The 21,648-nt window shown below is 31.5% G+C and overlaps 1 protein-coding gene across 2 annotated transcripts in view; it reads left to right on the top strand.

Moving 5' to 3' along the window:
* The window catches only part of LOC129976562 (regulator of G-protein signaling 7-like), a 339,884-nt gene that overhangs the window by 285,824 nt on the left and 32,412 nt on the right, over positions 1-21,648 (top strand). The window contains exons 8-9 of one of the 2 annotated variants that reach the window (XM_056090192.1): positions 3,272-3,346; positions 14,815-14,904. In XM_056090192.1, the coding sequence (XP_055946167.1) occupies positions 3,272-3,346; positions 14,815-14,904 (165 nt within the window). Of the gene's footprint in view, positions 1-3,271; positions 3,374-14,814; positions 14,905-21,648 lie in introns of both variants that reach the window. The other variant, XM_056090191.1, reaches the window with a different exon arrangement.

Genomic DNA, 21,648 nt, shown 5'->3' with positions numbered 1-21,648 from the left:
CAAAATTTTCTTAGATTCATCATGAGCAGATCGATTCATTAACAATGTTTACTTTTAAATGCATCAAACACTAAGAAAATGAAACGAATCGTTTAAAATAGACGGTTTAAAACAGGTTTTAAAAAAACTACTTAAAAACGATGCACTTAAAACTATAAGCATATACAAAAAATATATAACTAACATAAATACATTTTAATTACAAAAACATGCAACGAACCTAAAAAAAATTTAAATCCAGTCCGCATCGGTTGATAATAATTCGTCAACACAATGCGAAATTCAGAACACAAAGCGCATGCGTGAATTTTCAACGCCAGTTACGTAACGCAAATACGTGATTTTTTTTCTACGCCAGTTGGGGTAACGCTATGCGGATTAGAAATTTTTAATTTCCTTTATTCTGTTTTATTTTTATTCAAAAGTTCTTCAGAATGAATCTGCAGGATCGATTAATTAACAATGTTTAATTTTAAATGCATCAAACATTAAGAAAATAAACAGAATCGTTTGAAATAATCCGCCGAAAAATACTAACCCTAGCCTCATTACTGTTGGGAGAAAAAAACCCCGGAAGCCTTACTCATTTGGCGATGGCAAAAATGGAAGATTTTTTTGGCGGAAAAGTTGGCGGTGGGGAAAATGAAAGATTTTTTTGGCGGGAAAGTTAGTTTTTAATTAATAATTAAAATTCTAATTAAAATTTCAAAAAAAGGGACCCCAGGTGCACATTCCCGACCTCTAAGGTATACATGTACCAAATTTGATAGCTGTATGTCAAATGACCTGGCCTGTAGAGCGCCAACACACACACACATTGAGCTTTATTATAAGTATAGATAGATAACAGTATATAATCACAAAAAAGTAAAGAAACATCTTATTTAAATCACAAAAAAGTGTAAATATCACTATTCAGTCTGGGGTACTATTACAAATTTTTGAAATGTGATCTTAAAAAATATAATGCATCAATTGTACTATCATTATGCCTGAAAAGTAATTTTGTGTAAAAATTACCAGTGGTTGAAAACGCTCTTTCGGCATCTACGCTAGTTGGTGGTACTGTTAGCAATGCGCGATATACTTTTTCCAAGTATTTACCTCTAAATCCCTCATTTTCAAATAAATCGATTTCTCGTCGGATGGTTTTGGATATAGCAGATTTCTGTATTGTATTTTGGTTCGTTGAAATTTTTTTTATTTATCGTTAATTCTAATTTTTGTTCAAGAGACAATTCCTTTTCACTACCGACAGTAGTGACATCATAATCTTCGATAATTGAACCGAATTCTTCTGAATGTGGATAGGTTTGTGGGTAAAAAAAATTTTAAGAAAATTTACTCTAAAGTAATCAGATTTGAATTGGTTCTTTTCTTTTCTTCTTTTTCATTTTGATTTTTAAAATCATTATAATTATGTAAATACAATTATAAATTTTCTATTTCGGTATGCCTTTCTTCTGTGCGATTTTTCATTGAAATATATAATTCTTTAAATAGTGATGTGTGCTGTTCTTTCAGTGACTGCAATATGAAATTTATTGTTGCATCAGCTGTTAATAAATTAGAATCTCTCCGACATAATGCCTCAATAGTCAGTTTTATTGGAAGTAGAGCTGATACAGTTCTGGATATTAAGTCGAATCCACTATCTGAAAAATTAATTTACAGGTTTAAGTCGATTATTGCTGTTTGGAATGGATTTCTCAGTTTCAAAAATCGTTCCACCATTAGGAGTAAACTGTTCCTACGTGTTTTAGAATCTAATATTAACATATATTCTGTTTTATTTTCAATTAGTATATATTTCAGTAATATATCCTTTTTATAGGGGAACATTTAAATATCTTAACACTTTTTCGAACTTTATAAATTATAGGAAGCAATTCTTGATAGGTTAATATTTCATCCTCATTAGCAATATCTTCTTTAACAATTACATTGTCATTATCTTCATTGTCAATATCACTGTCACCCTTTTTCTTTTCAAAGTTGGAATCCGAAGTTTCTATATCCACAGTATTTGGATTCTTCTGTTTTTTATTTCTTTGGTATAATACATCTATTACTCCTAATTGAATTCTATGTGCATAGCACAACTGCTGATTTGCATCAATCCACTTTCCAACTTTTTTCATAATTGTTGTTCCATCAGTCGTTATGGATACAATATTTTCTTTCAAGGATAATCCATGTTTCGCTAATTTAGATTTAAATACTTAATTAAGCCATTCATTAGCTAATTAATTTCGCCCGTTAGGGAGACATAAGAAAAAAGACGTATACTATTTTGCTATGTTCGCCTACCTGAACATATAGTGGAGACAATTTTAAAAATTTCTAGTAAATACCGAAAACCCGGTATTTAAACTTGTGAATACCGGTATTACAAAATTGTATAAATGGCTCAAAATACCGGTATTCGCTATCCCGGTATTGCAATCCCTAATTGCGATTGTAATTATAATGAGATGATACGCTGTTCTGTTAAGGTGTGCACGTTAATGTCTTGTTTTCGTTTTGTGTGAAATGTGATCATTAAAGAAATGTTCTCGAAAACATACGTCCTTTTGCTTCCACTGCATAGATTATAATGATCTTCACTTCACCACAGTGCTTATTTTGCGTGAAACTGTCTCGGAATTAACCCTGTGATTCTCATCATTCAAGATGTTGCATCATTTTCACGTTTTATTTATTTATTTTTAACTTTGATTTTTTTTTAAAAAATACTTAAAGAAGGGTAAGAAGATGTAGATTAATTTTTCGGTAAAATGTAACTTAAAACTATAATAAATATTTTTTTTTTCATTGCAATACGCAAGTCCTTGTGTTAGCTGAACAATTTTGCATTGAATTACTTTTCCGGGTGCAAAGGGTTAAAAGTAAGAGTAATCTTTGTTCCATATTTGTGAGTACGACGGTGAACAAACAGCATGTCAAGTAAGATAAGTTAATGACCTTCATTATTTTTTTCACTTCTTGAGTCATTTCAAAAGTATGTCCGATATTATTAAACTTACACACATTAAAAGTTTTTAAATTCTATTAATTATCCAATAGAAGTAGGGAAATACAAAAATAAATTAAATTTCCCCAATTAATTTCTTTCCTTTACTCTTCGTAAATAGCTAAAAATTTAATGAATAATAATTACACTCATTACATCTTTTATCTTTCCCAAATAATACAGAATATTAACTCATTTTTTAAAAAAGAATTGTTTGATCTTAAATTAATTTTCTTCTCTTTTTTTTCTTCTTTACAGCCCGGTTGCGTGAACACTACAGAAATGGACATCAAAAAAGCTTGCCGTATGAACAAACCAATCAAAAGTGCCAAGGTCAGTGTCTATCCGGCATCTGGAGTGGTAATAAACTTTTTATTTGTCACCAAATATAAAACAGATGTAAAAAAAATATCGATATCGTGTCTTGATTAAAAGCGGCAAGATGCGAGTTGAGGTCGTATTTACTTTTCTCCGGGGAAATAGTAATATTGCTTTTCGCCGGCTCCTGTGTTATTTAAAAGGACAAAATATGTTCAACTGCCAGACAAAGAAATGGCGGGGCTTTTTTTTTTTCTGAAAAATAAAATAAAATAAAAAATAAAACATCGTGGAACGAAGTTTGATGTTTGCGAATTTACGTGCTTGGAATATGATTCAATACCTTCTAGGGGAAAAAAAATGAAAATTTTCTTTTTTTATATTTGAAATCAAAATGTAGTTTTTTGTGTAGTTGTTTAGTAAAGTTTTATAGTTGCATCGAAAAAAGTTTTGTAAAATATTTTTTTTTGAAAAGAATCTTAAATGTAAATTTCGGAGAAAAAAAAATAATGCATTGATATATCAGCTATTTTACATTTTACTGACTAAAATATGATCCTTTTTTTTTTTTCTTAAATATAGAAATCTCAAATTCAATAGATATATGGAAAGCAACGTTAATAATCTCTAAGAGTTCGACGTGGAGTTTTGAGTTAAAAATTGACTCAACGAAAGTGAAAATGAAACTCAAAACCATGATACGCAATTCAACAAGCATCGTTATAACAAAAAATATTTAAAATAAAAGTATCGTTTTAAAAAAGTGATTTTTTTTTCTAAAATAAAAAAATTAAGGCGCTTTATAAGGAGAATAATTTAAATTTAAAATCGAAATTAACTCATTGCATATTTTTTTTACTTTATTATTTTATTTCATTATAGTATGATTTTTCTTATTTCTCGTAAGTTTATGTTAACGATTTATAAACCAGTCGGTTTTATACAAGATTGTTCAACTAAAAAGGGCATCTTAATAGAGTTCTGCAATCACCGGGTGTTTCAAAAATGACCAGTATATTTCAAAAATCAATAAAAACTAAACGGGCAGCTATAGAAATATACCGTTTGTTGCAATATGCTTGGGACAACAGTAAATTTTCAGGCATACAAACTTTCGAAATTAGTTAAAATTTACAACAGATGGCGCTGCAGGCGATTTGAAAGCTATAGAAGAAAACGCAGTCTGACTTCGCCATTCTGTAAGTCGTCTTTCTGCTTTAAGCGTGTGCTGTTCACAGATTGCAAGTTTGTTGTGAGAAAATGGTTTATTCCTTAGAACAAAGGATTTTTCTGGTGTTGGAATTCCACCACGTAGAACACAGTGTTGCTGCAACAAGACGAAGTTTTCAACGAAAGTTTAATGTAACCAAAGAGCCGAAAAGCGATGCAATAAAGGATCTGTTTGAAAAATTTTGAAATCGATAAACACGAACCCCTGCGACTTCTTTCTGTGGGGACATTTGACAGATCAGGTGAACCGCCACAATCCAGAAACAATTGAACAACTGAAGCAATACGTCTGTTCTGCATGTGAAGCCATCACGCCTGAGACGTTCACACGGGTTTCTGTTCATTTCATTCTGAGACTACACTATGTTATTGCTGCGCATGGTGGATATTTGGAAAATATCGTAGTTTAGATTTTTTCTCCAGACTGCAGCGCCATCTGTTGTTGAAAATTGTAACTAATTTCACAAGTTTGTCTGCCTGAAAATTTACTGTTCTCCCAAGCATACTGCAACAAACGGTGAGTTTTTATCGTGCCCGTTTAGTTTTTATTGATTTTTGAAATATACCGGTCATTTTTGAAACACCCGGTAATTTGTTGTACATTCTATATGTTACTCAAAATAAAATTTAAATAAAGCAAAAACATAGGGATCTTTTGTTTTTTAGTATTGGCTATGTATAAAATGCTGCCTTTTTGAGAGCAAACTTTTCTAAACTTAAAATCGAATTGAAATTAAATGCTATATTTTGTATAATACAATAAAAATTATCTCGGAAATTGTGACCATTTGCAACTAAGAAGCATTTTGAGTTGGTCCACCAGAAATACAGTACACTCCCGAGTATCCGGTTCGAAATTATCTGGCTTATTTTTCTTTTGTTCGTAATTAAACGGGGAAGGCAAGGCTTGCATTGGCAACATTGCCTCGGTAATAGAAGCGGGCGTCTGCTGCTATCCTCCTGCGTGTCGTGTGCAAAATACAAGTTGTGACAGAAAAAGAGTAGCTTTCTGTTAGTTGTTCATTGTTTCGTCAGTGTATAATGAGCCTCAATCGTTGCCGCTATTCCAGATTATAACTGCACATTACATACAGTATTCGTAAATTGTTTTTTTTTTGGGGGGGGTATACTTAATGTTTTTTAAGTATACCGCAGTGAAGATTTCAAAATGGGTGATAATCGAAAAAAAGTTGTAATGAATATAGAGAAGAAATTACACACTATACAGCGACTAGACTTTGGCTCTGGATGTCAAAAAAGAAACTTATAAGAAAAAAGAAGAAAAGCTAAATTTCAAGAAGTTATGAATGGTAATCCTGATTTGATATAATGAATTTTAGAGGATTGGCATTACGACAACGGTAGCTACGTGAAAGGGAAATATAAAGATGTACAATCTAGAAACTCTAAACCCTCATGCAAACATTGCTCAACCCTCCTGCAACTGATGTGCATTGCCTATCACATTTTAGTTTATTAATTTGTGATACCTCTTCCTTCAATATATGAGGGGCGTGGTGGCCTGGTGGTAAAGTCTCAGCTTGTGAGCCGTAGGATTTCAGGCTCGAGACCCAATTCCACCGAAGAACCGTCGTGTAAGCGGGTCTGTTGCACGTTAAATCCGTCATGCCAAACGTCTTCCCGCTGGTGTAGTGGGGCGTGAAGAGGGGGGTGCCAGCTCAGGTGTCGTCCTCGTCATCTGACCTCGGTTCAAAATGACGAGGTCTGTCCCAAAATAGCCCTTGTGTTGCTTTACAACGGGACGTTAATATAACTAAACTGGCGTAACAGCAAAAATCGGCAACTTCTATGATTCACCGGGCAGCGTTCACATTCTACTTGGCTTGAGATAAATGGAGGGTTTAGTACTCAATAAGAAGTAAGAAAATACGTATTATAACGGAAAGTTTTGGTATAAAAATTTTGTCTTCTGGTATTGGTGAGCAAAGAAATGTGCTTATAGAACTCCGGCCTCCCCTTGTGCCACATTAGATCAGATACTCTTGAGCGTACTGCATTGGTTATTTTTAATTTCCATTAAATCTCTTACACATGACTTTATTTTTATGATTCTATCAAGAAAGTATTTTAATCATTCAATTGCGATGGGATTTATGCTATGATATTGTGATTTCATTTGTTTTGATTTTGTGATATCCGTATTATTTTGATAGCCTCAGATTTCATTTGTTCATTGTGCGAGTGAATCATTTTAATGAAGTAAAATCCCATGATGCCAACCGTTCAAAACATAATTGTCTGACAATCTATCTCCTAATACCAAATTGTTTTTCGCTGGAATAGGATGTTACTTTTTTATTTCTAATATAAACTGTGAAGATAATAAAGAAGATTTTTCGTCTTCAGCTTTCATCATCATGCCATTAAACCTTTTAATAAAAATGAAAACGATTTTTTTTTTATTACAATAATGAAATTTAATGATAAAAAATATGCGAAAAAGAATTTTTGATACTTGGCAACATTCAAGAAAAAAATGACACGACAAATAAATTGGTATCTTTAAAAAGATAACTATTTAAAATTAAAAACGGCGTAAAAATAATTTTTATGAAATGTTTCTTGAGAATTTACATCTTCCACCTGATCTTTTGAAACCAAAATTAGACACAAAACTACAATTAACAGTTAACACTTAACACCACACCTCCGTTTTAATAGCTTATGTGGTCCCTTTCCGGTTTGTTATCGATGTAGTTGGACTTTGTTAAAAAAAAAAAAGTTATACAGAAATCAAATTGAAGGAAACAAACAAATGGCAAAATACGAATACATATAACATAACAAGAAATCATAGAAACTAAAATGAACAATACCTGGATTTCTATATAATTAGATGAATGAACATGATTTTGTACAGTATGAGTGAAAATATAAGGGAATTATAAAAATTAGTTACTTGAGAGGGTTAAAGGATAAGTCATGAATAAAATGCGAGGTATATTAAATGATGCCCTAAAAATTCATAGGGTGAGTCTAATTGGAACAGTTATCTTCATGATCAATTAAGAATCTAATCAGGTTTACGATTCTTTTTTTCGAAAGATGAATTATTAAAGATTCGTTCATACCAAAGACTTTCTAGCGAAGATGAGGGTTTTTGGAGGAACCATGAAAGAGTTAAAGGGCAGGATGTCGCAAAATGGATGGGATCGCCGACTTCTTCTCAAGAGCAATAGTCATCTTCTGATAAATGGAAACGGTAAAGTAAAGAAGGGAATGGACCATGTCCTGTTACAAACAGGATTTTTTTCACGAGTCAGGGATAGTGGTTATAATTTTACTGTTTTGATGACTATAAACAGAACACCCAGTATTTCCACCATCCCAAAGATTTTGCCATTTTCTTATAAATATTTTCTGAAGACGCTGTTTAAGATGACACCGGGGTTTTGGAGCTTCCAATGGAACACCTTCGATAATGGCTGCTTTTGCTAGAATATCCGCTTCTTCATTACCCCGATAACCAGCATGGGCTTTGATCCATCTTAAGAGAATATTTGGGTTTTGGAGGTGTAGGGACTGGACGTCTCGGACAAGTTGATGAGGAAAATTGGGATCTTGTATTGCTAGCAAACTTGAAAGACTGTCTGTCCAGTTTTTAATTGTCTCATTTAATTCACTAGCTGGCATAATAGCATTTTTATCAGCATTCTTTCAGCTGCAATTCGGGCTTGATAATGGACAATATGGAATTCCTCCAGTTTCCCTTTCATTCAAGGATTACAAAACTATAATTGTAGTCGCAGAGCCCATACCAAATTTCATTAATTTAATTTATTGAGTTATTAAATCATCATACATGCAAAAATACAGGCCAACGGACAATCAAAATCTGAACGATTATCATTCGAAATCTGATACAGATCTCTATTTTAGATATTAAATCTATGTGTCATATTTCATCATTCCAATTCTTTTCGCTATCATGTTAATTTGTATTCGGATAATCGGACGGACAAACTTTGTATGAATGAATTTTGCACAAAATTGGATAGAAATCTACAGATTTGAATTTTTTGTAAAGATTGTCTACTTAAATTTATCCGTCGGATGAAGAAGATCTTGTTTTATCCCATTCACAGACAGACAAGATTCTATGAAGTCTTTTCTTTCGAATTCAGGAAGGTTTAAAGCCCAAAGATTCGTCAAAATCTTATTTCGAAATTTTTTGATGATAATCTAAAAATCACATACTCTTTGTATATTTCGTATTCGAGAAAATAAAACAAATGTGTAAACTTGAAAGGTATAGACATTTTAGTTAAAAGCTATTTTTAAATTTAAAAACTTTTATTCAAAAAAAAAATACGATTTCTAAAATAGTAGTAGTAAATATACAAACCTCTAAAAATATAACAGTAAAATAATAAATTTTTATCTAAAGTATTTTTTTGGTATATTGTTAATTTGTTAATGGATTATAATTTTAATGTTTAAGCTGATTTATTTTGAGTTATACATTGTCCAGAAAGACATACAATAAAAGATAAAAAATTTCAGTAATGTAGGTTTAAAAAATTTCAGTTTTTTTATTTTCGTAAATCTTGCACTTACAGTATATGGTTTGCATATGAATTGCAAACATTGTATTTATGATATACGGCCTCTCAGTTATATAAAATTAATTGGTTTACATTAAACTGAAATAATGTTATTATTTTCCAAATAAAAATATTTTGTATTTCCTCAATTGTATAAAATTGTTAAAAAAAATCACACACGCACACACACACACACACACACACACACACACACACACACACACACACGCACACACACACATTATAGCTTATTAAGTAAATTTAACTATTCATTCTTAAATAAAAGAGCAAATAAAGTTTTTAATCTGTTTTTTAAAAAAATTCTTCCATTTTTATGTTTGGAAAAAAATGTAAAATTTAATAAAGGAAAATGAAAATTATTTATTGTAATTTTTTTAAAAATTCATTATTATATTTTTAGAATCCTTGCAAATTTTGTGCAAGATTTTCAATGCTGATGTTCCAAATATTCCTAACTTTAAAATGGAAACTGATAAAAATAACTCCAGAGAAAGAGAATGAGCCGATTGCTTGACAGAAAACCGAAACTATAATTTATCTCTGTCGTTTAAAAAGCAAAACTGCACTGCTTAAAATAAATAAGGAAATATAAAAAAAAATTGCAAAGATAAGCTTGTCATCGGCATGTCAGAATCTAATGGTGGCCAGTTTCAAGTAGTTAATCATTTTTAAGTGCTTTTGACAAGAAAAGTAAGGAACTGCTTTGCTCGGAACTAGGAAAGATTACCTGATATTCTCACGCTACAGATTTATTTTTGATATGTATTGCAGCTAATTTTTGTTTTGCTTTTATATCATTCCTGCATGAAATAAATTCAATTATTAATTGCAAAATTTCAAAACAGGGGGCATTTAAAATTTATGCATTTACGTAGAATGCAATACGCAAGAATAAATTTGATGCAATATATACATAGAATGCATGTATTGCATTAAATATATAATAATGCATAATGCAATATGTGCATAGATTGCAATACATAAGAATAAATTTGATGCAATGCATTCATAGAATGCATACATTGTATTAAATTTATAATAATGCATAATGCATTGTATACATAGGTTGCAATACATAAGAATAAATTTGATGCAATACATTCATAGAATGCATGTATTGCATTAAATTTATAATAATGCGTAATGCAATATATGCATAGGATGCAACACATAAGAATAAATTTTACAAAGACCATAATTTCTTTTATATCAGTGCAAAGAAAAGGATAAGATAACAACTATCCGAACCTCAGTTAATGGGTCTTCAGCTTCCGAATCGATTTTGGGAGGAAAAATATTGAAAGTGGGAACATAAAAGTAGGATGTGGTCTTAACACGCCTTTTCCCACCCGAAAAGCCTGGATTTCAGCAATTAAAATGAAATACATACATATTGTATTCTTTATATGTAACTTTAATGCAGATGCATTTAAGCAACGGACTTTCACGAGGGCTGTCTTTATTTTTTTCAACCTTTGATGGAACATAAAAAGACAACAATTGAGAGCAAAATGAATCTATTACAAAAACCCAGGGGGAGTGGTCTCCCTAACCTTTCTTGCATACGCTGTAATTAATTTGTCATGTCTGAAAACGCCTTACATGAGATTGGCGAACAATTGTTACGAAATATTAACTTTTGGCGTGAATTTACCATTTTTAAAGAGTTGTTTGGCGATTAATCCCTGGCATAGGGTTAATAGTATCCGAAAATAGGATTTCCGCTTTAGATATGTTTTTCACAACCGATCGAAACGAAAATTTGATATAGAATTGAACTTGCAGTCACAAAATCCTATACCAAATTTGATTTCAATACGTTTCTGAATTATCGCTTTTGCATGTTTCTGATAGTACAGACAAACAGAAAATCAATCTGAAATTAGATTTGATTCAAAATTTAACAGGTGTCTATGCTATAAATGTTACATCTGTGTACCGATTGTTATGTATCTAGCTCTCTTCGTTTTGTAACTATCGTGTTAACTTATATTCCAACAGCCGGACAAGTAGACTTTCTCTGAATGGATTTTGTGCAAAATTTGATAGAAATTAGCAAATTTGGGGGTAAAGACCGTTTACCAAATTTCAACCATCCAGCTCAAAGCACTTTTGAGGTATTTTTGTCACAGACAGACACATAGGCGAAAATTTCCCAACAATCTGCCCTTCGAACTCGGAGAGGTCAAAAATGTGGAAATTCGTGAAAATCTCAAATTCGAATATGTTGGCAATTACTATACTTTCTCTATACTACTTATATGAGAAATGAATTATGTACAATCATGGCTACATTTTAATATAATCGCCAAAAATATTCATCGGTGAAATTCATCACCGATGACACTGGTGGCAATGTTCTTTAAAATGGAGATTGGAAACCTGGTCACCGATATATAATGAATATTTGATTGATGAAATTTGGTATATTGTATTTACGCCATATTTGCAGATTTCTATCAAATTTCAAGCAAAATCTATTCACGGAAAGTCCATCTATCCGGTTGTTCGAATATAAGTTAACACAATAATTACAAAAATGAGGAGAGCTATATAGGTAAGAGTCAACACACAGGTTTAACATCTATAATATAGACATTTGTCAAAGTTTAAGTCAAAAAACTTCAAAATTTACTTTCAAAAACATGTAAATGAGGTAATTCAAAAACACTATAACTTAAATATATATTAAATTATGTAGGATGTTTAGTGACTACAAGTGCAGTTTTGTGTCAAACGTGTGTTTCAATCGGTTAAGAAAAACGTGTCTAAAAAACAAATTCGATTTTTGGATACCATTAACCGCATTCCAAGAATTAATTACCCAATAACTCGCCACGGATTATACGATAGATTCAGTAAAAATGCCAAATTCACGTCAGAAGTTAATATTTCCTAGCTATTGTATGCCAATACCATTACATTTCCAATACCATTCTCGCATGATATGGCTATCAGAGAATGCGAGAAAATTTTGAGGGAACCCTCCCCCCCCCTGGTTTAATTCCTCATCGGTAGCTGAAGGAGACAAAAAAAGCGCTAGTACATAATTTTTTTTTCCTTTTTCCCTTTTCTTTTCTTTCTTTCTTTCTCCCTTTTTTTTTTCTTTTTGTAAATCTTATAGTTTTCTTAATCTTTTCGTTTTTGGTTAGATATCTAAATATCCACATTTTCAAATGGAGTCATTATATTTGAAGAAAGGGTCATTGGAGTTCTGCTGTCACTGTTCTTGCAAAACATAAGAGAAAATTTTATTGTCGTGTTTCTACTTTCACGAAATAAAACGAATCTCCCTATTTTGGTCTACTCTAATTTTGAATTAAATTGGGAAAGTCATGTCTTTCTATCTATGGACACAACACTCGAAAATAGAATAGCGGATATGAGTGAAACTTAGTTTGTGTGTTTTTACTCTCAAATGAAATCTAGGGGCTTTCAATATGAAATGGCAGACCGTTTGTTTTCCCCTTTTTAAATATGCAACTCAAAGACAAAAAGAAGCATACAGGATACAGTTAAAAGGATACATTTTGAGATTTTTATGCCCCAATTTTAGATCCAGATTGAATTGTTGATCGAATCGATCAACAAAAAAAATTACTATTTCAAAATTCCTAATTTTTTTCTCTTACTTCATTATACAATAGATATCATTCTTAATTTGAAGTTCAAAGCATTTTTATTGTTTCATTAAAACACATAATTGTATAATTTTTTTCCATTTCTGCAAGGTAAAGAAAGAAGTTTCTACTTAATATCTGTTTAGTATATATGAGGAAAAATAAAATGAAGTTACAGTAAATTTATCCGGAGATTCGCATCAGACAGCGCAATGATATCGTAGAACTTGATTTTACTAGGATGGTCCATATTCACAATAAACAGAGTAGTCGCAAGACTATTAAAATAATATGTTTTTGAGGTCTGTTATAATTTGATACATAAAAACATTAGACTATTAAAATAATATGTTTTTGAGGTCTGTTATAATTTGATACATAAAAATATTAGACTATTAAAATAATATGTTTTTGAGGTCTGTTATAATTTGATACATAAAAATATTAGACTATTAAAATAATATGTTTTTGAGATCTGTTATAATTTGATACATAAAAATATTAGACTATTAAAATAATATGTTTTTGAGGTCTGTTATAATTTGATACATAAAAATATTAGACTATTAAAATAATATGTTTTTGAGGTCTGTTATAATTTGATACATAAAAATATTAGACTATTAAAATAATATGTTTTTGAGGTCTGTTATAATTTGATACATAAAAATATTAGACTATTAAAATAATATGTTTTTGAGGTCTGTTATAATTTGATACATAAAAATATTAGATTATTAAAATAATATGTTTTTGAGGTCTGTTATAATTTGATACATAAAAATATTTTCTTGGGAGAATCTTGAACATGAAGGTATACGTAAGAAACTTAACTGATTCTGAATAAAAACTAATATTCTAGGCGAGACAGTAGGTCAGCAAAGGCGTCTAGTACAAAATAAATAAATATTTTGAAAATTGTTTCACTCAAATAAGGATAAAAGGGAACAAAACGACCGTTAATGATCATATCTAGGAGTTAAAAGTTTTCAAATGAAGTAAAAAGTAACGAAATTGAACCAGTGTTGGAGGCCGGAGCACTGGTTCAAATTAAAATAATTGTCTAATTATTTCAAATAATTTTAATAAGCATTTTTAAATAATAATTTAATTTAATATATGCTGCTGATTATAGTAAGTTTACTGTTGAAATGCAAGCTACCAACAGTAAATTAAAGTTTTCAGTAGTAAACACAATATTCATAGAATATTCGCTGATACCTGATAACATAATTGTGCCCAATTAAAGTTAAAAAGCATTCTTTTTCAATTCATTCGCTTATCTCTAATATTATTTCTCCATGTTTGCTGTAGTCCATGAAAAATATGCCCACCAAATTAGGTTAATTTATTTTTTATTAATTTATTTTACTTTACGGAAAATGTGTTCTGTGTTTGAAGAGTAGCCAATTATACCCATTTTAAATTGAATGTTGTTTTTCATAGAATGAAACTCATGCAATGTTCCCGCAAAGATTTTTTTATTATTCTTTGAAAGAAAGTTTTCATCGTCATTATCTGTAAAACAGCTGATGCAGATGATTGTTTGCTCAGTATTAAACTATAATGCTCCTCTCTCTCTTCCAAAAACTAATTAGATGCTCATATTACTTTGCTGCTCGCATCCTCAAGCTAAATTCCTTAAAAGACAACGTAATTGCCTTAATTAGCAACCAAAATGAGTAGCTGAGATCCCAGTAAAGTTATGCCTATAGTATTTGAATAGCTTGTTGTCTTATTTATATTTTAAGCATGAATCTCAAATTCACCGTAGCAGCGACCATCGAGTGATAAGGATTAATTTATTGAAATATATTTTGTATACATTATTCATGATTTGCATCATGCGTTTTGATGAGTTTATATTTGAATAATCTAATAACTAAATAAAATTTCTGCTAATACCTTATCCTAATAGAAAACAAAACAAAACTCCAACTCTTTAATTTTCCTAACAGAACATTTTTATATAAATGATTTTGTTTGTTTTAAGTCAATAATGATAGGTTTATGACATTATTCTTAATGCCTTTTCTTGTCCAATCAGCATTTCCAGAGCGCAGTGGGCGGTGGCAGAATTAGTCCTAGTATCTCGGATGCGGAACTCAACAGGCCTCTTGAAGCTATCAAAGTAGAAGTAAGTAGACAAAAATTGATGACTAATTTATAACTTTTGGTGTTTTTCAGTGAAATTCTTATTCAGCTTTGAGACTGTGGGGATTTGGGGACTGCCAACTGAAATCTACTTTACTCTGCTTCTTTCTTCACAACCCAAAGGTTTCGAACAATTCCAAATCACAAAGTAAGAAATCGAAATGGTTGAATGTTAGATAATATTCTGCATAGGGTCAGCAGAAGAACTACTTCGCTTGCTTGTTTGACGACAAACTCAAGAAACACATAAAGGTAGATTTCAGTTGACTTTGAGGTGAAGCTCATTATGAAATAATAGTGGGTTCAAAAAATTCCGGAACTTTAAAAATATTTTCCAAATATAAAGGAACTATATGGGCCCATTAGTCAAAGACGGTTTTATAGAATTCAAATAAGTATAATGCATGCAGATTATAGACATTCAAAATGTCATGTCACATGAAAAATGTCTAATTTAGAAGAGCTTTGTAATGTCCGTTTTGTGCATGGAAATTATTTCTTTTCAGGTAATTAAATCGCGAGTTCGCAAATTCTACAGACTAACTCTATGGCAAAGGATACCGACGTTCTCTGATTGGTCGATTTCTTTCGCACAGACTTTCTATGCTGTAGCTGCTGCAACCCTGTTGCATTGTTTAGTTTCTACGTAATTTTTTGCCTGCCATTTTTCAAAATGGAGGAATTAAATCTTCCAGAGAAATACAATTATAAAATAATTCATATTGATGAGAATAGAGCTATTTTTCGTATTTCAGATCTTGTAAATAAAGAATTGGCACAGGTAGCAATTTTTCTGTGAAGTATTATTAAAATAAGACTTGAAAATTAAGCTTTTATTTTACGGGAAATGATCGGCCAATTTTTTAATTAAATTTTCACGTTCAAATCATTACCATAAAATATTTATATGCAAATATACTATATTTATTAAGATATTTAGATGACAATAAACGGAATAGAAATCATTATAACTCTTATTGAATATTCATGCAAAATAAAATAACACAAGGAGATATTTATTTATTCATTTCGTATTCAAATTATTACCATAAGATGTCTATCTGCAAATGTGCTATATTTGTTAATATATTTAGATTCATATAGTTAGTAACAATCTCATTGTTAATCTTGATATTTGTTATTAACTTAATATTAAGAATTATAAATATATAAATAGTTTATACATTTCTTTTGAATACTTATTTCTTGCATTTCTGTAAGACATATTTTCGGAATGGATTCAAGAATAGATCGGAAACAGTTTGGCACAATTTGGCAAGGTTCGAGCCAAATAAGCGATAAGTATACAATTATGAGTGCAAAACATTGCCAAAAAGATGCCAAGGCTTAAACCAATCAGAGCACATCGGTATCTTTTGCCATAGAGTTAGTCTGTACAATTTGCAAACTCGCGATAAAATATGAAGGATGGTGAAGGGTCAAAACTGTCACCAGTATCCTCAAACGATAAACAAATTACTACTGTCGAAGACATTGGGAGAAATGCCCGTTGAAAAACTGTTACCGCCATTGCAAAAAATTTTACGTTACATCTCTGCACAATTCGGTCTAACGCAGTCAACTAGATTTCAGGGAGAGCAAATCCTACTCATCAACGATAATACGTTGGTTCACAAACTCCACTTGGTGTCAAATTACTATTGAAACCAAATTCTGATTTTTCCTCAATCATTTTCTAGCCAAATATCATTGTTTTCTCTTTCCTTCATTGCTCTTATTTTTCTTACGGAGCAACAATTCTTAAGTTCCGAAGAAGTCAACGAGAAGTAAGGAAGGCGCTACAGAATGGATAAAATGGGAATTGCAATGCATATTTATTTCTTTTATGAACGATAAAAGAAATTTGCAGCTGTTAAGAATAGCTACTTGAATAAACAAATGTCATATGTACTCATTTTTCCGTAATTAAAGAAATTCCTTAACTTTTGAATATAATTATATAAAGAATGGTTATTAGGATGAAAACAAAATTTTTATAATAATAAAGGTGATGAAATCTTAAAAATGATTTATTCGAGTTTTAAAAAGAAAGAAATATTATAATTAACATTCTAACAATGATAATAAACATATAAAAACATAAAAAAGATGATGAAATACTCAATAAAATTGAAATTTTAATCCATTTATAATATGTTTTAGCTTTCATAACTTTCAAGATTTCCTTTCTTAATATCTATTGTTGTCCAATTTTCGTATTTTTTACTATCAGGCTTTTACATTCCCTATTGCTTTTTGATTTTTATTTAAAAAATTCTGTTTTTTTAGTATTTAATAATATTTCAATATTTAAAAAATTCATTTCTATTACATTCTAATAAGTAGACTTAAAATAAAAGTGCAATATTGTAAGTATCATGGAATCTTGTATTTAATATTTGATCAAAAGCGTTATGCATCGATGGCTAACATATCGAATCAAAATTCATATAATGTTTAACTATTTACTCAAAACTGACTTCTGAAATTTTTATAATACAACAAACTTTTAAAATTTCAGAATGCTGGCTTTCTAGAAGAAATCGAAAACGGTTTCAGCATTTTCCATAGTTTACCGATTGTCTTAAAGTGATACTTCGAAATTTTTATTTTAATATTTTCTTTGTAGGTGGTAAAAATGCGGTACTATAAAAATTTTCCTTCCGCATATGGCTATTCCGTGGCTATTACAGCTGCTATAATACCAAAGGTTTAAGATTTCCCCAAGTCTGAGGTCTTGTCTGTATCTTCTTAAATCAATCGAAAAAAAATGGTTTTATTGTTTTATCCTTTTTTATTTAATCCCCTAGGCGATGGATTTACTGTGGGAAGATAAGAAAAGTAACACCATAGGTTCTCAAAAGAGAATATGAAATCTTCCTCGTCTGAAATCCTGTATGAGAAATCCTACTAGTATATATAACTTAAATGCATTTCACTGTTACTTTGTTAAAATCCTCTTATATTTTAAGTAACAAAACGTTTTGAAAGTTTGAGATTGAGTTTAGAAAGAAATCTGAAAGCGAAGTATCCATTCTTTAGAAGTACGCAAATATTGCATAATATCATTTAATATTAAATACTATAATAACAAATAATATTGTGCAACAGGCTGTGCTACCTGGGTGACACAAACCAATGTACTTGCGTTATTTGTTATCGATATACATTCAGACATTAGTTTTATCCAGAAAAAAGAGTAAAGATAAAACTTGTTTACATTCTGTTTCCTTCTAAATAACTATGCATACTGTTCAGCAATGGATTATAAAACCCTCCGCGCTTTTGCGCATGCGTTAGGATAGGTTTAATTCGTCAAACTAGGGGTGAAAGGAAGAGAAGTTTACATTTACTAATATCTAATAGGGGAAATACAAGGTCAAAGGGAATATCGGAAATGCACTCATCGTTACACGTCTCACCCCTTAATGAGCCGCGATGGCCTGATGGTAAGATCTCGGCTCGTGAGCCGTAGGATTTCAGGTTCGAGACCCGATTCCACTGAAGAACCGTCGTGTAAGGAGGCCTTTGCACGTTAAATCCGTCAGGGCCAAACGTCCTCCCTCTGGTGTGGTGTGGAGAGGGAGGTGCCAACTCAGGTGTCGTCCTCGTCATCTGACCGTGATTCAAAATTACGAGGTCTGTCCAAAATGGCCCTAGTGTTGCTTTAAAACGGGACGTTAATGTAACTAAACTAAACCCTTAATAAGATGGAGTCGTCAAAATGTGGTCGTCTTAGAATCCGTTGACGAACAATATCTGTTATTGTTTATAGAAAGATGTTAATGTAGATTGTAATCCTTCTTTTGCTTCCACTACATTTTTTTCATGGCCGCACGACTTCAAAACGTAAGAATCGTTGTCATTTACACAAATTCTTTATTCAGAGAAAATCATATGGAGAAAGATCAAGGTAATAAACTGGTTGAGAAACTGGTGTTTTGATGAGTAAAAAGAAAAGAACATGAATTATTGATGGAGAACCCACGATTTGGTTTTCTCTGTGATAGGAATCATGATCTCTGTGTATGCACTGGAGGTACTTGAACTGGATGGATTTGATCTTATTAGACGATCACTGGAAATTTTCTGGAAATAATTGTTCTGGAAATTTTTGGACATAATTGTAAAAGGACAGTTCAAGACTGTCTTTAACCAGAACTCTAAAAATGAAGCATCCATGATACAACTTAAATAAATCACAGTTAAGTAATACGAATATTTACATTACAGGGTGTCGGCGTTCTCGCATAGGGCAGCGCGTCTTACCCTTGATCTGGGCGTCCCGGGTTCAAGTCCCGGTTGGCGCATGGTTGTTCTTCTTCTGTGTTCTATCTGTGAGGTGTGTAAATGGGCCCCTTTGTAAGGGGTTGTGGAAGTGAATGTGACGCATGAAGTAGCTAGTCGTACTCTTGGCCCCAATTGGAGCTACTGAAAAAAACTAGAGACGCTCACTCGGCTTAAATAGCTGATAGATAACTGTCAGTGGGCTTGTAAAATGCCATGTCACAACACAACAACAATAACATTACAGGGTACAGTGTCAGTATTCTCAATACATTAAAAGGTTTGGAAATTTAATAGTAGCATTCATATTATTACACAGAAATGATAATAATACTGACTTGAAAAACGTTTATAGACCTTCAACAAAGTCATTACCATTGTATATAATTTGTTTCCAACGATGTAGATGCCGTCAGTGGCATAGCGAGAGTATTCAGTGCTTAATATGATTATTTCGTATCCAGTAGTTATCAGTGGTTTAGGAAATGTAAAGGGTGCCCGGAGTAATGTATTATTTTTTCGCTTCTTTATGATATTTCTCTTAAAAAAATTACCTACAACATTAAGGGTTGTTTTTTTTTCATTATGGCCTCTTTTAAGGTTGGTGCCAGAGCATCAATAAACCCTTTTATCCCTGGTTGCAATGCCATTAGACATCGCAAAAAATCTGAATCAGTACCAATTTTGCTGATAGATTGGATCGAATAATCTTTTGGTTTAGGAGTTTTTGGAAAAGTTCGAAAGCGAAATGCTGATGTTTTGAAGTTCTTCGGAATCAAATCTTTATCACTGGGATTTAAACTCGGATTCAGCAACTATCAGCACCAGTGAGTGAGAAAATCAGTCACGGATTTCTGTGGAACAATTTCAGAGATGTTTAAGTCATAGACAGTTCCATTTTAATCATCATCAAATTTGGTATTGTTGCATGTATTCTAGGATTCTCACATTGGTTCGTCTTAGAACTATAAATTTTTCAGGCTGGTACCATAGTCATATAAGTTGTAATTAGATGTTTTTCTAGGGTTCTCACAATGGTTCGTCTTAGAACTATAATTGTTTCAGGCTGGTGCCATAGTCACATAAGTTGTAAATAGATGTTTTTCTAGGATTCTCACATTGGTTCGTCTTAGAATTATAAATCTTTCAGGCTGATACCATAGTCATATAAGTTGTAATTAGATGTTTTTCTAGGATTCTCACAATGGTTCGTCTTAGAACTATAAATGTTTCAGGCTGGTGCCATAGCCAGATAAGTTGTAAATAGATGTTTTTCTAGGATTCTCACAATGGTTCATCTTAGAACTATAAATGTTTCAGGCTGGTACCATAGTCATATAAGTTGTAATTAGATGTTTTTCTAGGATTCTCATAATGGTTCGTCTTAGAACTATAAATGTTTCAGGCTGGTACCATAGTCATATAAGTTGTAATTAGATGTTTTTCTAGGATTCTCACAATGGTTCGTCTTAGAACTATAAATGTTTCAGGCTGGTGCCATAGTCAGATAAGTTGTAAATAGATGTTTTTCTAGGATTCTCACAATGGTTCGTCTTAGAATTATAAATCTTTCAGGCTGATACCATAGTCATATAAGTTGTAATTAGATGTTTTTCTAGGATTCTCACAATGGTTCGTCTTAGAACTATAAATGTTTCAGGCTGGTGCCATAGTCAGATAAGTTGTAAATAGATGTTTTTCTAGGATTCTCACATTGGTTCGTCTTAGAACTATAAATGTTTCAGACTGGTATCATAGTCATATAAGTTGCAATTAGATGCTTTTCGCTATTAAATTCCTAACTCTTTTATATAATACTTCTGATCTTATCATTACTAGAAATTCACGACTAAATTAAAACAGAAAAAGTTTCCGTGTATGATTTTGACATTAAAGCCATTCTGCTCGCTGAAATGGGACATATCAATGGTCATCGGAATATTTTGGATGATGAAAAATGCCAAGTATAAACTGATAGGGGATGTTGGAAACGCAAAAACGAAACAAAATCGCGCTGAAAATATAGCTAGATATGCCAACCTGGTGTGAAATAGAGTTCTTTATTTCATAGCGCTAGTCATTTGATGTTCTGACAGCCTTAAGATAATATTCAACAATTGATGATGGACAGAATATCAAATTCAATGCCGAATAAGTGAAATGCTGGATATTTTGGAAAAACCTATTCTATTTTGTCGCCACCACAATGAAGCATAAATGACTATGAATTATAGAAACTCCAAAAAGCTGTGAAATGGCAGTATGCAATGCTTAAAAGTCAAATATCCTTAAACAATGTAATCTTTATGCAGCCTCTAGATTGACGGTACCCAGAATTTCTTTCCTCACTAAGCTTTTGATTAGACTTTCATTTGAAATATAAGTTATAAACTGATAGGTTTGGTTTTGTGGTGTTTTATGGCGCAAAAGACATATCTGG

This window comes from Argiope bruennichi, chromosome 7, assembly GCF_947563725.1.
Source record: "Argiope bruennichi chromosome 7, qqArgBrue1.1, whole genome shotgun sequence".
In the NCBI taxonomy this organism is placed as follows: domain Eukaryota; kingdom Metazoa; phylum Arthropoda; class Arachnida; order Araneae; family Araneidae; genus Argiope; species Argiope bruennichi.
Note: the sequence above shows the minus strand (reverse complement) of the source record. Positions and strands in the feature narration are given on the sequence as shown.